This window comes from Lepidochelys kempii, chromosome 18 (genome assembly GCF_965140265.1).
Source record: "Lepidochelys kempii isolate rLepKem1 chromosome 18, rLepKem1.hap2, whole genome shotgun sequence".
Taxonomy (NCBI): Eukaryota; Metazoa; Chordata; order Testudines; family Cheloniidae; genus Lepidochelys; species Lepidochelys kempii.
In genome coordinates this window covers 18,038,763-18,056,624 of record NC_133273.1, presented here as the reverse complement: position 1 = coordinate 18,056,624, position 17,862 = coordinate 18,038,763, and the positions used below count along the sequence as shown (strand labels likewise).

At 46.4% G+C, this 17,862-nt stretch overlaps 1 protein-coding gene across 2 annotated transcripts in view; it reads right to left on the bottom strand.

Annotated features, from left to right (window-relative positions):
* The window catches only part of LOC140899995 (ATPase family AAA domain-containing protein 3), a 70,735-nt gene that overhangs the window by 20,419 nt on the left and 32,454 nt on the right, over positions 1–17,862 (bottom strand). For both annotated transcript variants that reach the window (XM_073316409.1, XM_073316410.1), the window contains exons 11-15: positions 15,457–15,581; positions 12,604–12,655; positions 9,842–9,912; positions 5,959–6,126; positions 3,877–3,985 (exon numbers count right to left, since the gene is read on the bottom strand). In XM_073316409.1, the coding sequence (XP_073172510.1) occupies positions 3,877–3,985; positions 5,959–6,126; positions 9,842–9,912; positions 12,604–12,655; positions 15,457–15,581 (525 nt within the window). The remainder of the gene's footprint in view (positions 1–3,876; positions 3,986–5,958; positions 6,127–9,841; positions 9,913–12,603; positions 12,656–15,456; positions 15,582–17,862) is intronic.

The following is a 17,862-nucleotide window of genomic DNA, read 5'->3' as shown; positions in this document are numbered from 1 at the left end:
GGCAGGTCACTGTCTCTCAGTTCCCCTCCCCGTATGATGAGCACAATACTTGCCTCATTTGCGCATGCTATTACTCAATTTATGGCTGCAAACATAGCAATTGTATGCAAATTAGACCTGCAACAATACACTTTAAGGTTATACATTTGGCCTGGAAAGTGTAAAAACACCCCCAAACCCTACAAAAATGCGTTGGCCTTATTACAAGAGTAAGCACAGGCTCACAACACCTTTTATTGGAAACAGTGACCCTTTGACTAATTTCTCTAACCTAAAATTAGAGGATTTCCTCTTGCCATACAATTAAAATGGTTTTCAAGTCCACCACATTTTATTCATAAAGAGCTGTCAGCAAACATCTGCTCTTCCAGGTTCATTTCAAGGTAAATGCCCTTCAAACCGACAGGAAGATAGATCAGGCGATCGTGAGCTTATCCCAGTATACATCTCAATCAACACACCTCTAGATTCTTCTTACATGGAAAGAAATGCAAATGTCCTACTAGAAAATAAAAACTTTTACTTGTATTCCAGCACTAAAAGAAATAAGGCCATTTCATAATGGCTCAGCGCTTTCATTTTCATCTGTGTCCTGAGACACATGGCTTAATAAAATGATTTATAGTCTGCTCTAACATCTTTTAAGAATAATTTTGTACCAAGATTTCCCATTAACTTGAAACACCATTAGAAATTAAATCCCATGTGTTTCATGCAAAACAGACAAATAGTCTATTTGGAAACAATTCTGCTTAAATATTTATTACATTTCCTTTCCTTCTGCTTTAAATATGCAGGGAGGACAGGAATACATAGGTGTAACTGGTTTTATCTTCCCTGATGCTTATTCTCAATCCAAAAATCAATCTTTCGTTGATTTCCCAATTTGCACACTATGCAATACCAGAAGATTAGGACTTCAACACAAGAAGATATTCTTAAGAGCAAAGATTCTACTTTCATGTAAGGATGTCTTTAGCAACAGAAAAAAATAAAGAACATAAAAGCTATGTAAATGGCATTGTTTCTGGTATATATTATTAATTTCCACCAGGCCATGAGCATGCATTTGCTTTAAAGAGGCATAAAATGTACCCATAATTCCAGGACCTTACAATCTAAGTGAACGACTATTCACGTGGCACCAGCAGGCAAGATAAGAACATAAGAATGGCCATTATGGGTCAGACCAAAGGTCCATCTAGCCCAGTATCCTGTCTTTTGACAGCAGCAAATGCCAGGTGCCCCAGAGGGAATGAACAGAACAGATAATCATCAAGTGATCCATCCCTTGTTGCCCATTCTCAGCTTCTGGCAAACAGAGTCTAGGGAAGCCATCCCTGCCCATCGTGACTAATAGCCATTGATGGACCTATCCTGCATGAAATGATCTAGTTCTTTTTTGAATTAACTTTCAGAGAAGTTGTATAACTCTTCTTTAGTAACTTGAAATCTGTACATGGCATATTGACTGTTAGAGGGCCAAACTGAAAATCATAGAATATCAGAGTTGGAAGGGACCTCTGCTCTCGGCCATAACATTGGAAATCCCGAGTACTCCATTGAGGTGGAAATCCACCATGACTTCAGTTACTGTGCAGCATTTAGCAAGAGGAGTCTGTTCAATCTTCTATACTTCAGCGTATCAAAGCCACCCCAAGGTGTCACAGGCTTCTTACCATCAGCAACAGCCACAGCAATACAGATCGCCCGTACGAGACCAGTGCTACAGAGGAAAATACCCAGTTCCAATCTCTATTCCAGCAGCGCAGTAACATTTATTTATGCAGAAGTCAGCAGGTGTGTGTTTTGCGCTCTGCTTTGGAGGCACCTGCTGTAAAAAAAGCAACAGACTTTCTGCTCTGACTACTGTAATTTACATCCAACAGAAGGTCAGGGGAGCTGCTTATGTGCAACAGGCTCTATGCCATCACCCTGGCATATGCCACCGTGGCTGCTGAAGAATTAAGTTTTAATGAGAAAAGCAGTTCTGCAAGGCCTCCTTTCACGAATGCAAAGCAAGAAGAGGGAATCAAGCTGAAGCCAAACCACTGTGGGGTTGTTCTTTTCATCAGCCACAGATGCAATCCATGTCGTAGCTCCGATGGAGGGAGAAGGGAACATGGCTGACGTATGTGCTTTGTGTGGGTCTGTAGTCTAAGTGTCTCTCAGGACCAGTTCTGGTTCCAGGCTAAAAAGTGCTCTGAAGAAGGCAGGATGAGGAGTTTTGTTCCAGACTAAATGAACAGGCCACCATAATACAAAGAGGTCTCACCGGAGAACCAAACAATCTCGCACTAACACATGAACTAGTATTTGGGTCTCAAACACCCTCCCCTCCCAGAAACACTGATCAAGACCTGAGCTTCCAGCCCACATCCACAGGGATCACTGATGAAAAACGCATCCGCAGTGCCTCACCACAAGACCAAGCGCTCCTATGCACTCCTATGGAATGCCATGCCAGGCTCCCACCTTTTCTGCTTGACTGAAGGAGAGAGAAATGCTAGATAACCCTCAGCTGTAAGCCTGGAGCATGGGACAGCATAACCACATCATATGAGACGCTTCAGAGTGCGCCATCTTTCTGTCGTTACTTTGGATGGCTCCCCAGACCCCACAAGCGGAGCGGACCAAGGAAGGAGTGCTCTGTTGGATGCCAGGAAGCACAACTAGGGTCTGAGGGAGGTGCCACGATCCACAAAGCACTTCTCTGTCTTTGTGAGAAACAGAAAACTGCCAGCAAAGCTACTTTTCACATGTCAAAAACCCAGAACGCCCAGCCCCTACCACCTGTACCCTCACAGCCCGAGGCAAGAATGCCAGAACAAGCCACCATCACTTGCCTGATAACTGCTTATGAACTAGACATTTTCAAATTTTTAACAATGACTTAGAAATCCACTAGCAGAGACCAAAGCTGTCGCCCCCTGCATCTGTTTGTCCGCTCTGTTCAATATGCTTCTTGTATGACACCTGAGATCCTGGATAACCACCAGCCCTCTGTACAGCATCTCAACGATCTCATATTTGGGCTCTAAGCTGCCAGGATACCGCAGTATTTGCTTTGCTTTGGGAACAGCTATCAAACATTAGGCTGATAAGTTTTCAGACTCTGCCTGCTCTGTCTTGGGGACCCGTTTCCTGATCGGTGTGTCTGGCAGATAGCCATTTAAGACGCAGGGTGAAATTCAGACCTGGCATTAGGGGTGTAATTCCAGTGAAGTCTCTGCATCTGCTTCCACCAGGTCTGAATCTGGCCCCTCAATATTTGGGCCATTTGTCATCCTTGACAAACCTCTTCACCCATCTCCATTGAGGCCAGTGTCTGGCCAGACCTGCATCTTTGGACCCTGGCTCTGCTCTGTATGGAGGGTTGTCTGGAGATATGCCCTTTTTGTTCCTTGTCTTTGCAAGTGTGAACAAGACTGGGCAGTGCTCCTCTCAGCTCACTGATCATTTAGCACCATGCTCTGGTAGCCCTCCTTACTGAGCCAGTTTTCTGCAAGCCAAGCATCGATAAACCAATTGCAGGACACCCAGAGCACAGCAAGAGGGATTAAAATGTCACAGGGAAATGCAAAAGCTGACAGGCTATCGATATGGGAATGGCTTATTGTAAGTGTCCCCTCTGGTACTGCTGTGCAGTGTGCTGGGTACTGGCTGACTGATGCTATCCACCCCAGAGCCAGCTGCATTTCAGCCGTGCAGTCTGAGTGTAGTTTGTGAAGTTCTACATGAAAGGCAGGATTTGAGATTTCGCCAGCGCAAATGTAAAGCTGCCATCAGCTGATCGCTCGAGCACGGACTTGGGTTGAGCCCTTCCTTAAAAAAGAAAAACCACCCAAGAATGCCAGTCACCAACTTCTAGTTTACCTGCCACGCCACGGCGAGCTGGGAGATCTCTCGGCCAGACATGCCCTCTGTCAACTTGGCAATCTCAGAACACTTTTTCCCATAGTCAAACTGGGCCAGCTTTAGTCGCCTAAAGGTCAGAAGCACAAGGATTAGTTTCCATGCAGTAACATCAGGAGAAAAAAAATGGAGGGTGGGATTTTAAGAGTACTCTCATGTTCGTTTAAGCCATTGGAAACAGAGTTAGGCCAGTGCAGGAGCCATTCACTTGAATGCATGCACGTGGGGGGGGGGGGGGGGGAGAGGAGGAAGGGGGGGGGGGCTTGGGTGTCCCAAAAGGAGAAACATTCACATGGAGACGGGATCAGGAATAGCACATGGACTAATGCTAGCCACAGCCATCTGTGGTGGGCTCCCAAAGGCAACCTGAGACTTCTGGCCTGATTTAGACTCCTACCGAGAATGTTAACTAGGCCACGGGCATCCTGAACCGAGGGAGTGGAGTCCCGGCAAAGGTGCCAGGAACTGGCTGAAAACAATGGAGAGGTGGCTGCTGCACTGGTCAACAATCAATACTTGAGCAATTTTATCTCCCAGCAGCAGCTCTATTTTGGAAATTAGGAAACAAAGGCTCAAACTGGCCCCCCAGTGAACTCGTGATTGTCACAGCTGGTCATCAGCTCTTCTCTCATTAATTAGTGTCCCCCTCTTGCTGGCAAAATTTCCACTTCTCTTCATGAGGTCTAAGCCAAATGTTCCAGAGTTTCATAAGCAATAAGAAAAAAGGGGGATTTGCCGAGGCTGAATCTCTCTAGTCCGTTTGTGGGCTGGGGGCCAGAAGGACAAGACAGCTCAATACAAAGTGCACAGCCTAGAAGAAGCCTGAGCAGAGGACTGGGAATCAAGAGACCTGGGTTCTACCCCCAGCTCTGTCACTGGCACCCTGTGGGAGTGACTTTCTCCAAGCCCCAGTTTACCCCAATCTGTAGCATGTTAATTCCCACCCCCATGACAGCGGTAAGAAGGGCGAAGTGGGGAGATTCTCAGATGAGCTGCTATGAATAAGACATTGTGCAACTATGACTCAGACGCTGAACGAGGAGTGTTCTGGAAGCAAATTATTTTTCAGCCCTTCAGTATTCTAGGAGCCAGGCGTGCAAACTGCAATATGGGTAATTTCACATTCGGGAGTCTGGAGCTCACTATTCCCCCTGCAACTCTCCGTAGTGGATAAAGACACAAACCCCACAGTTTAATGAAGTATAAATATTTAGCTAGCAAATGAGGACTGGAATCAACTTCTTAAGATAGCAGAGGGCACTCAAAATAAGTCAAGGCTCAGGAAATATTTCTTCTGCCTTCACTTTTGCCCCATTTCCCCCTTCTCCAATTATCTCCCGATTGCAGTCACTACCAAGAGATGCTTATTCTGGGAGGAAAATAAGGAGAAGAACTCGACAGACTGGGATATGCCCCAAGACCACCAAAACTTGAAGTTGCATATTCTCGGCCTCATTTGAACATGCATTGCACAGCTTGTCACTAAACGCAAGAGATACTACCTTAAAACAAACCCACCGTGAGAGAGGGAACCCTAAGACAGAGCATCCATTATTACCATAGCACTTATATGTCCCTGTCATGGACCCCATTGAGCTAGGCGCTGTACAAACAAAACAAAAAGATGGTCCCAGCCCCAAGGACCTTACACCTAAGTCTAAGACAAGACACCACAGATGGCTACAGACAGACGGTGGAGTACAAGGAAATGAGACAATACTGGTCAGCATTTTCCCCAGTGGTGTCTGCATACTAGCAGCCCAATCACTGTCAAGGGTCTAGTCACCAGGGTATGTTACCCGTCCCTTATCCCAATTCTGTTGAAGAGCAGGGAACGCTCTCGAACGATGGCAAAGGAAGTCTCATGGTCATTACGCAGCACAAACACTGCTGAAGCCCAGAGGAATCCACCTTCAGACCAATAGGCACAATTGGCTGGGATGAGGGTTTTGGTCTCCAGTGATGATAATCAATGAAGAGCTTTTCTATGACCCAAGGACCAAACCTTCAATGACCCCACTGCTCTGAGGATGGGATACTTACTGTTTCCCCTCTGTGGCAGGCTTCAAGACGTGCTTATCAAAATACATCCTCACCAGCCGCTCCCGCTCTTGTAGCTGCGGTAGGTCAAAGTTCACCATTTCATCGATTCGGTCGTTGATGGCCCAGTCAAACTGCTCTGGCTGGTTACTTGCTAAAACAAGCATGAACCTGGGGAGGGGGAGGAGGCGAGATCAGCGAGAAAGACACCCATGGATGCAGATCCAAGATGACTCATGACTGCTATGGGCCAGAGCCCATGTGCGGTCATCTTTCTTCCTCAAGTTGCACAAGCTCATCTTCTCCCACTATTTAATGCTCCAGCGAAGGTCTACTCGCAATGTGGAAATTGGCATTGCCATTGCTACCACAGTGACGGACGTGGGCTGGAAAGAGGCTTGTTACATCAGTGCAGAAGCAGCCGGCTGGAGTGCGAGAACCCCCCACCCCCCGGCCACCACCAGTATCTCCTGTACGAGCCGAAGCAAGAGACAGGCCCAGGTGCTGGCAAGGGGACAGATTCCATCACGCCTCTAGATCACTGGTTCAAACTCACCCCAGAGAGCTGGCTGAAAGCTCTTACCCTCTAGCAGCAGTCTGGTGGCTTAAATGAAACAAGATGGGGAGCAGCCTCAGTCCAGTTCCTAGTGTACACATATCCACCTCACAAAAAGCCCTTGCTGGCTCTTTCAGTGGAAGCCCCAAGGACTGAACAGAGCCATCTTGGCACTGGTAGCAGCCCCTTGCATGAGGGGAGTGACACTGGGAATGGCACACCAGGGAGGCTTGCACTGCTGGGGCCGTACCTGTTTTGTGACAGGAGGATTTGGGTCTCTAGGGCATTTTGAAGGCACAATAATTCCTCTTAAAAGATGAAAACATTTAACAGCAGGGAGACTGCAAGTGGCAGGGAAATTGCTTTTGATTTAAAGCTGGGTAACGCTAGATGGTGTTTCCTTCAGTGTGAGCATCCTGTGAGAGCCCAGTCTTTCCAGCACACCAGCAAGCACACCTAAGGGAAGCAGCCATCCAAGAATGGGCAGGTTCACCTGACCCTCCTCTTGCTCCAACACACTGGACACTGCTCCAGCTACCTACCCGCTCTGGCCCTCTCCCTCCCTTTCTGGTGGCTTCCCAATTTGCATTTTGAAAACAGAGTGGCTGCTTTTTCGCTTTGTGATGATGCTCTCCCCCCTTGCCAATTTTGCTTTAGTGCATTAATTGAGGCTACTGGCATAATGGTGAAGTATAATTTGAAATGGGCTTTTAACAGCAGCTATTGAAATATTGACCCTTTTGCCGCTTGTTGAAATCCAGGCCCGCCAGGGGCCATGTTCTTTGCATTCATTTGCAAAGAGAATTTCTCTGGCCCAAAAGTCACATCGGCATTCTGCTGAGCCACGGTGGAGCACGGCTGGGCCTTCCTAGACAAAGGTCTTTCTGTGGCGAGGGGGAAGATTATGAGAGACAGCTGGAGACAAGGGAGTGCAGGAAGTTGCTTGGAGATGTTAGTAACAGGTACCCAACATTGAGATTTCCCCATACGTCCTTTTGGGAAGCTAAGATCGGCTACATAAAACCTAGCACTCATTGAAGGCAGTTCCTGCTAAGTAACAGAACTCCTCAGGGTTCCACTGACACTCGGGTATTTACACAGGCTATCAGAGTTACCTAACAAAATCCCCATATATTGCTGGCAGGAAGGACTTATCTAAAAAAGCTGCAGTGAGAAACTCTGAAAATTAAGCAGTGCACAAAATCAACAGGAGACGTTCGCTTTCCTAGAATGGTTCACTGCAGGAGTCATGAGCGAATTAAGTACTCATCAAAATGCGGAGCTGGTCATTGGGATTGGAGCACGGGACCAGCAAGCACTGGAAGAAGCTTCTCCAGAGCTCTGCCCAATGTACCTCAAAACGGGAGCTAGAGCAAGGGGTTGGAATGAACCATTCCCAGCCTGCTGCTGGATTGCAGTGTGATTGTGACTCTGACGCCGGGCTTCAGTTTACCCTGGGAATTGTGAACCATAAAGGTTTGCAAAGCGCTCCACTCCTTGGGAGGAAAGAGAGGCAATAACTACAATAAATCTTGAGCTGCACCACTCTATTAATCCTGAATCCTGGGGCTTCTTCTGGAAGAGCTCCCTCGCTGATCTCAATTGCTTTGGCAGAGCATAGGGCAAAAGACAGTTCCGTTAAGTGACCTGACGGTTAGACTTTATCCGCTGTCACCCTTTAAATCTTTGCAGGTTTACTTTAAAACATTACGCCCACTCAGTATGTACAGTGTTCATTCTACTGTCATACCTCTGGGAAATACTGAGGTAGCCCTGGTTAATTCTTATTACTAGTTGTGTTTAAATTCTTTGCATTGCTAGAGCTTTTCAAAGTGCTTCAGAAAAGGAGGACAAGACCATTATCCCCATTTTACAGCTGGGGAAACTGAAGCACGGGAATTGTCCAAAACCACAGAGAGCCAGGAAAAGAACCCAGATTTCATGTCTATGCAGTGGGCCACATTCCTACCCTCTTAAGGCAACTGAAAAGTTTAATGGTGACCAACGTACATAAACAAACTTGGCAGACTATAGCTCCCATCAGTGCTAAGAAGAGTCCCATGAGTGCCTCTGGGAGAAAAAACTCCTGCCAGTGTCCTGAACCAATCACACAGCGTTATAACAATGTTCACTTCGTTATCTATGTACTTCATTACGTTTTAAATCACTGGGGCATCTGACCTCCCTGCACTCAGAAAGGAGATGGTTATTTTTGACTTGGCTCCTTTAGAAAAGGATAAATTTAATCATCAAGCAGACTTGGCAAAGAACCAAGTAAAGAATGACTAAGGGGAGAAAAAAATCATTTTATTGTGACCAATATGATCACAGGGAAATGATTCCCATTAGGCTAAGCAGTGCTCTCTGGGTACGAAATGCTGACTATACAGAAACTGGGCACAAGATGAAGGACAGCCAAGCTAATTCACATGCACACGTATTTGACACCACCACCAGACAATAATCTGTGTTTGTGGACATATGTGACAGGCTCAAAGAGAACAGCTCTGGGTTTCCTAAGTGTATTTACAGTAGAGAGTACAAATATACTGAATCCACTAGAGAGCTTGCTCAGAAGCGAGAACACGGCCAGCTTTAGGCACGAGAGATGGCTCACCCCTCGGGCACATGGTCAGAGGGGGTTCTAGAACAGTTAAAGTGCTGCAGGTCAAACAGGCACCAGGAAGTCCTGTTAAAGGGTTTCAAGCACACACCTGAATGCCACTAAACCCCATGGCAAGCCTAGCACCTTCTTTAGTGACACGGACATCCATGAATCCAGATTGCACTGGTTTAGCAGAAATGCTAACTGCCCAAGAAGGGGCAAGTCTGTGCTTATGCTTCCTTCAAGGCGATCTACAGAGCCATATACTGCCCTTACCCATTTCGGTGAAGGCTACGCAATGCACCTCAAGTGTTAAAACAGAGCCATATGTAGTGTCTGCATGGATAAGGACGGCTCAGTCTCTTGTACCGTATATTACAACGAGGTCTGTACAGACTCCCTTCAAACACTTTCTGGGGCACTCAGAAAGCCTCCAAGTTTGACAAACAGGAGTCTCCACTCATGCACTACACTTATGAGCTTCTTTTCTGGCTCCAAGGAAAGAGAAGCAGGTGACCGAATTTTTGTTTTATTTTTAAGATGCAATAAGTCACTCAGTTTTCTCAGCACAGATTTTTGTATCTCTTGATGGAGGAGATCAAAGGTCTAACTCCCAGTGACCATCTCAACTTGTATACCCTGTCACCAGGCAAAAAAATGCTTTAGAGACTTCTGCCTGCTTTTACTGAACATGAGTTATTGCACTACAGAGACTGGGTTCTTACTTGTTGCTGTGCTGTCCTGTCCTGTGCAGAAATGCATTCAGTGTCGCTCTTAGGTCTTCACTGATTTTCTCCTGCAAAGAGAAAATTTCAGAGGAGGGTCACTCACCTGGTGTCAGAGTAACAGCCGTGTTAGTCTGTATTCGCAAAAAGAAAAGGAGTACTTGTGGCACCTTAGAGACTAACCAATTTATTTGAGCATGAGCTTTCGTGAGCTACAGCTCACTTCATCGGATGCATACCGTGGAAACTGCAGCAGACTTTATATACACACAGAGAACATGAAATAATACCTCCTCCCACCCCACTGTCCTGCTGGTAATAGCTTATCTAAAGTGATCATCAAGTTGGGCCATTTCCAGCACAAATCCAGGTTTTCTCACCCTCCACCCTCTCACAAACAAACTCACTCTCCTGCTGGTAATAGCCCATCCAAAGTGACAACTCTCTACACAATGTGCATGATAATCAAGTTGGGCCATTTCCTGCACAAATCCAGGTTCTCTCACCCCCTCACCCCCCTCCAAAAAACACACACACAAACTCACTCTCCTGCTGGTAATAGCTCATCCAAAGTGACCACTCTCCCTACAATGTGCATGGTAATCAAGGTGGGCCATGTCCAGCACAAATCCAGGCTCTCTCACCCCCCCCTTTCCCCCCCGCCCCGGGGACACACACACACACACAAACTCACTCTCCTGCTAGCAATAGCTTATCCAAACTGACCACTCTCCAAGTTTAAATCCAAGTTTAACCAGAATGTTTGGGGGGGGGGTAGGAAAAAACAAGGGGAAATAGGCTACCTTGCATAATGACTTAGCCACTCCCAGTCTCTATTTAACCCTAAGTTAATAGTATCCAATTTGCAAATGAATTCCAATTCAGCAGTTTCTCGCTGGAGTCTGGATTTGAAGTTTTTTTGTTTTAAGATAGCGACCTTCATGTCTGTGATTGCGTGACCAGAGAGATTGAAGTGTTCTCTGACTGGTTTATGAATGTTATAATTCTTGACATCTGATTTGTGTCCATTTATTCTTTTACGTAGAGACTGTCCAGTTTGACCAATGTAAATGGCAGAGGGGCATTGCTGGCACATTGGTGGATGTGCAGGTGAACGAGCCTCTGATAGTGTGGCTGATGCTATTAGGCCCTGAGTGGTCAGTTTGGATGAGCTATTGCGGGAGGGAGAGGGAGAGGGAGGGAGAGAGAGAGCGCGCATCCCCGGGGAGGGGGGTGAGAAAGCCTGGATTTGTGCTGGACATGGCCCACCTTGATTACCATGCACATTGTAGGGAGAGTGGTCACTTTGGATGAGCTATTACCAGCAGGAGAGTGAGTTTGTGTGTGTATGTGGGGGGGGGGGGGGGGGGGAGAAAACCTGGATTTGTGCAGGAAATGGCCCAACTTGATCATCATGCACATTGTGTAGAGAGTTGTCACTTTGGATGGGCTATTACCAGCAGGAGAGTGAGTATGTGTGTGTGTGTGTGGGGGGGGGTGGAGGGTGAGAAAACCTGGATTTGTGCTGGAAATGGCCCAACTTGATGATCACTTTAGATAAGCTATTACCAGCAGGACAGTGGGGTGGGAGGAGGTATTATTTCATGTTCTCTGTGTGTATATAAAGTCTGCTGCAGTTTCACCGGTATGCATCCGATGAAGTGAGCTGTAGCTCACGAAAGCTCATGCTCAAATAAATTGGTTAGTCTCTAAGGTGCCACAAGTACTCCTTTTCTTTTTACTCACCTGGTGGTCAAGGATGGGCTGCAACCTTTGCAAATATTAATGGTGATTTTTCCATTGTTATGGTAGTGCTTAAGGCCCTGCAAGAGATCAGGGCCCCTTAAGCTAGGCACTGTACACATACAGTGAGAGTGACTGCCCTGAAGAGCTTACAACCTACCTATTCAAGACAGAGTGGGAAAGGAAAAACACAGAGAGGTGAAGTGACTTGCTCAAGGTTACCAAGCAGACCAGTGGCAAAGCCAGGAATAGAACCCAGGTCTCTTGGCTCCCGGTACACTGCTCTATCCACTGGACCATGCTGCCTTTGGCTGAATAAATATGTCCAAGGGAAGCTTTCACTTTCTATTTAGGTTCTTGAAAGGAAGGGGAATAAAAAGCTGCAATAAGAAAAGGATTCCCTTGAACATGTATTAATATGATTTCTCCAGGGCGGGAAATGAAAACTCTTTAAACAGATCACTTGGATTCTGAGTGCTGGGCCTAGGAGCAAGATGAGATTCCCCTTCAATGCACAGCATGGGGATTTGTTCTTAAACCGGCAAAAAGGAGTTTGTGGCTTTTTTTGGTGCAGCTTTGTTAGTGCTGTGGAAAACAACTCAGATATGACAAGAGTCCAAGCCAGCCACTTGCCAGGGTAAAACACACCCGCAGGGGCACAGCAGTGAAATGTGGGACCATGTTTCCGCTGCCTCCTGTCATTTTAATTCATCATTTTCTCTCCTATCACCCAGCCACCTGCAAACTGTCCAACACATGGCTCATGCTACCCACCCCCCACTGCTTGTTGGAGGAAGGAACAAATTCTCAAGTCAATATTGAGCGACATTTGCCCCACACAGCTGCAAGAGGGTAATTTCTCCTCTTCACGTCTCTTAATTATGTAAGCAGTAGGGCACCTGCCAGTTTTAATCATTTTTGCCTGTCGAGGCTAACTAGTCAAGTTAATCGAGAAAGCTGCCGGCTGAGTGACCGACCCACACCACACACAGATGGGGGCTGCATGGAAAAGCACTTACTGTTGCCCTCTTCCGTAGGAACGCATCTGCTTCATCTACAAACAGCAAGAGGCTGTGAAGGGAAAAAAACAAAACAAGTAGAGACAGAGAGAGACAGATACAGCAAGGGAAGAAGGCAAATGATCTAGAGCACCCTAACTGGCTTAGGGCTCCTCTCTCCCCAGACCTGATCATCAGAGGTGTCTAATCTGAAGCTCCACCAGTATATATGGAAAGGGGCTGTTGGCGGGGTCCCCTAGCTTTGGAATTTGTCCCCCACTGCTCAGAAATAGCCTGAATTGGAGAACTTTCATGGCACGTTGCAAAGCTTATCTTTTTTTCTCCAGATGCTTGAAAACAGGAGGGTGTGGGGAACAGCTGGTGGGGGGTCTGAGCCACATGATTTAGTGGGATTGGCTAATCCTAAATTGTACTGCTGCACTTGAGTTATGTTCAAGTAATTAAGTAGGGTAGGTGCTCTTTTTAGCATCTGTAATACAAAGTAAATACACAGCTCAGGGCACTAGGCAGAAATCCAAGAACACAAGCAGCCCCGGTGAGAATATATGCCATACAAAATATTCCATGGCTACGGCTGCTGTTATTTTACGGATGTAACTTTTGGGTCACACCCATGGCATAAAACTTTCCCCCACTAACTAATGGTATTTTCCCGAACCCCTCTCTATTAATATTTTTGAACACACAGGTGGAAATAATGTTTTTTATTATTTATTCATTCCTCCAGGTAAAGCCAATGAATAATTCAGAAAAATAAATGCTTTGGTGACCCAAGATTTCTGGTCCCTGCAGGAGAGGCAGGGTAAAGAGGAGGCCCAGGTATTATGTTCCCATTTATCTAACACAACAGATACTGCTTCCTGTCAAGTGATCCAAGTGCCTTTTTGAAAAACACCTCACCTCCAGCTTGCCAGGAAATAGTCTCAACTGCTCTTTCCCAACAGAACAGTTTCTTCAGAGTTGCCTCTGCCCTTGCCTCCAAATGCTGGCAGCTTAGCAGAGGCAACAGCTAAACTACAAGTCTGAAAGGCAACGCATAGCACCTGATGGAAGCTGTTTAAAAGCTTGTGAGCGCTGCTCCTAGAACATGCACGGATACATCTCCGTAGCCTTTCCGTTTCCTATTTCTGGGGTGCATCCTTGAGATAGATCAAGTGTCACAAGTTCAAATTCCAGACCAACTAGTGCTGTGAAATGTGGTGTTCTGACAGGGGGTTTGTGTTAGAAGTGGAAACCTCATCTCTCTTCTTCACCTGATGCCCCCCCCCCCGCCCCTTTTCAGAACAGTATCTGCCTACTGACAGTAGGAAAATGACCCAAACCTATGGAAAGCAGCCTGGGGTTCCTCCAGCACATTGTATGCAGTGGAATAACTTATCTATGCCAGTCCGTTTTCTTAAAAACTGTAGGCCTTCTGCCTTCCAGCTCCTCAAAATGGAGGCTGTAAACTCTTCCAAAGGAAGTTTGTTTTGAAAGCTTTAAATATCAACTTTTAGGGGCAAATTAAAACAATTTGGTGATGAACGCAGCAGACTATCCATATGGACACTGCAAGAAAATGTCTGTCTGAACCAATAACAGGACACATAAATCACCCATTAGCCCTCTCCATGCAAGGCTTACATCCTGCAAAATAGCACAGGAGCAAAACGAGATGGCTCCCAGCCCTCTTATTAGATTTTTAATATGCCTGGGAGGGGACAAGGGTGCACATAGAAGAGTGATATCAGCTTCATGCCTTCCTGCAGCTCGCATGAAGCAATTCACAATCACCACAAATAGCTTAGCTAGGTGCTCTCTCAAGACTCAAGAGTGGGGATTTAGTCTGAATGAAAGAACCACTCCAGAGCGTTTGTTTTAAAGGGGTCTTGGAAAGGCAGGGAGCGTTTGCGCTTTGCTTCTTGATGAACTGCAATGTGTTTGAATGGATTGTTACAAACATCAAGAATAGAAGTCCCTGGTTTTGCTGGAAGCTCACTGGAGAACTAACCAGACAAGCAGGAGGAGCATGACACCGCAACAGCCTAAAACCTGAGCAACAGGAAGGGGAGGGCATTATTAGACAGACTCTTTAAAACCTGGTCATGTCTCAATTTTTGTTACCATTTATTTAATTCCAACCACTGACTCGCTTAGGAGAAAAGCTCTCCGGGATTCACCATTCCCACCTCTTCAACTGGGAGCCGAGAGAGTTCCCATTCCAATTCTCCATTCCTCTATGAAGGCATCCAGCCAGGACCAGAGAAGGCAAGCGCCGACACCCCTGAGAAGTCTCAGGTAAAGAGCAAGCAGAACATTCTTTTTCATAAGTGCGGGGCCAGGAGGGGAGAACTTTTTCAGCCTTTTATACATCGTTAAGCAGACGAAGAGTGCACCCCATTGCAGGTCACCATTAAAAAGGTATGATATGGGATGGGTAATGCAACACCTGTTCCATTACAGTTTCTACCCAGAAGCATCTGTGCGTACATCTATATGGCAATCACAGGGTGCGACTGCAGTTCAAGTAGACTTATCTGAGCTAGCTTTAATCTAAACAGCTCAGGTCCTCGAGCAGCGCAGCCTCAGCTCAGGCTAGCCCCATGAGTAATTACCTGCGGTCCTGGGCAGGCTTGTACAGTGCTCACTGAAGCTCATGCTGCCTCAGCTTTACTGGCCTAGGATCCAAGCTAGCTAGATTAAAGCTTGCTCGGGTATGTCCATTCAAGTTGCAATCACACCTTGTGATTGCAGTACAGACATACCCCTATGATTCACAAATGCCTGGTCATTACGCGCTCCCATTCCACTAGGTCCCCCATGCAAGGTAAAGGATCTATGCAAAGCTCAGATGCCAAAGGAACTCCTACTTACCCTCTCCTACTTGTGTTAGCCCAGTCAAAGACCTTGTGCATGGCAGTAACTCCTTCCCGCCCCATGGGGGCGACATCGCCACCTGTCATGATGGCATAATCCATGCCTGAATGCATGGCTAATTTCTGGAAAACAAAAAGAGAAGAGAAAAGAGGTTTTTGAGTGGTGATTAAAATGTTCTCATTCACTATTCAAGAGCACAGAATAAGAAAGTGGGAAGAGGGTATTAAATTACTGACATCTGCTATGGCTTGGGACATGTCAGAGCCTCTCCACCTCATTTGCCCATCTGTAAAATCCTGGGCATTCTGCCCCCTCACCTGGTTGAGAGGATTAATGCTTGCAAATTACGGTGCTGATGAAAAATGGAAGTACAAGTAGTATTAAACCATGCTCTCATGTCACAGAGGGGCACAGTAGAGTATTTTAAGGGAAAAGGAAGAAAGAATGGATAACCTTGCAGGCAGACTCGGGAGATCCAGATTCAAAAATGTTAAGACACAGAAGGGACCACTATAATCCTATAGTCTGACCTCCTACACAGCACAAGCCAGAGAATTTAACCCAGTGATTCCTGCATCAAGTCCCTAACTGCTGCTTAGGCTGGAGCACATATCTTAGAAAGACATCTCATCTTGATTTAAAGACTGAGTGATGTGAGCTGCTTCAATGGTTATTACCCCTGCCCGTTAAAAATTTACACTTTAATTGTAGCCTGAACGTATCTAGCTTCAGCTTCCAAATCGGGGATCCTGTAAAGCCTTTGTCTGCTAGATTAGAGCCACAAAACATTCTTCTCATTTAAGTATTTAAACACCTTGATCAAGTCATCTCTCTTGGACAAACTACATAGATGGAGCTTCTTCTGTTTCTTAGTTGTAAAGCCGATTTTCCAGAATTAAGATCCTTCTCGTAGCTCTTCTGAACCTTTTCCAATTTGACATCCATGTTTTTTAAAAACAGGACACCAGATTCCCTCCCTTGGGCAACTCATTTAACCTTTCTGAGCCTCAGTTTCCCACCTTCTGATTACACTCTGTATCCCTTTCGCTGCATTGTTTGTTTAGACTGCAAACTCTGCAGGGCAGGGACAGTTTCTTGCCTGTCTGTGCAACACAATGGAGCCCTAATCTCAACTAGGTCTTTTAGGAGTTAGAGTGATACAAACAACAAGGGACGAAGCTCTGCATTTCTCTATTTGCTGATGGAGTTAAGAACCTGGCTTGTTGATGATTATTTAACTTCTCTGGCATTCAGCCTAAATTATGGAACTTTTCCTTCCATTTTGGAGGCTGTTTTTAAAGCCTGACTCAAGTCATGAGTCTGGTGACTGCCAAGTGAAGAGTTTCATAAAAAAGCCCTTGGAGTGGGCCAGAAATGTCTCCAGCAAGCCTGAAAGTAAGCAAATCTGCTGTGCTTGGGCACAGTACCAGCTGATCCATCAGGCGGGCTGGACAGGGCATAGAGATGGTGCTTATGGAGCATGGCTTCACGCCAACTGGAGTTGCTGAGGACGCTGTGTCGTCACAGGGTGGAATTATAGCACAAGGAGAACCTAACTTCGTCCCCCCAGCTTTGGATCAATAGACTTTAAAGCCAGAAGGGACCATCATGATCATCTAAGTCTGACCTCTTGCACATTCCAGGTCACAGAACCTCGCCCACCCACTCCTGACATAGACCCCTAAGCTCTGGCTGAGTTACTGAAGTCCTCAACTCAGGATTTAAAGACAATGACATTAACTCCCACTTTAAACATCCCCTCTACCTGACTAAAGGATGCCAGTGGGGAATTAGCCTGCAACTGCCAGTGTCTGAGAGCCATAGAGGGCTTGGTTGAGAGTTCAATCTGTCCCAACACACAGGAACTTTGTCATAATAAACATTTTGCAGGAGGTGTAAGCATGAGCGACCGTCTGTTCCACACACATCTCTGGGCTCAGGTGAGCGTAGGAAAGGAGTAGAACAGTAGAGAGCCTCTTCCTTCCCCATGCCCCGTATCAGGAGGTGGTGGCAAGGAGCAGCTTGGTGGAGCCCTGCCACGGCCAGAAGGCTGGATTGGGAACAGAACTTAAGTTGCCAGCGCAGTCCTTGCTGCCCAGTTCTGCCGACTCAGCTGAAGGGAACTTGTCTGAAGGTCAAAGTGAACAAGCCAGTTTGTGCAGGGACGTGACAGCCACCGCTACGTATGCCATTAACGTCTTCCCATCTCCAGTGAAACATGCTCAGCTGAACCGGACCAATTAACTGCTGGGTGGCAGGAGGCAGGGGAAAAAAAGCTTTGCTTTGTCCATTAAAATCACCCAGCTCCTGCTACTAAATGTTAAAAGTGTTCAGAATCAGGCTGACAGTGCTGGGAGCTCAGAGCCACATTCATGGTGTTCACAGCCTGCCATCCAGCACAGC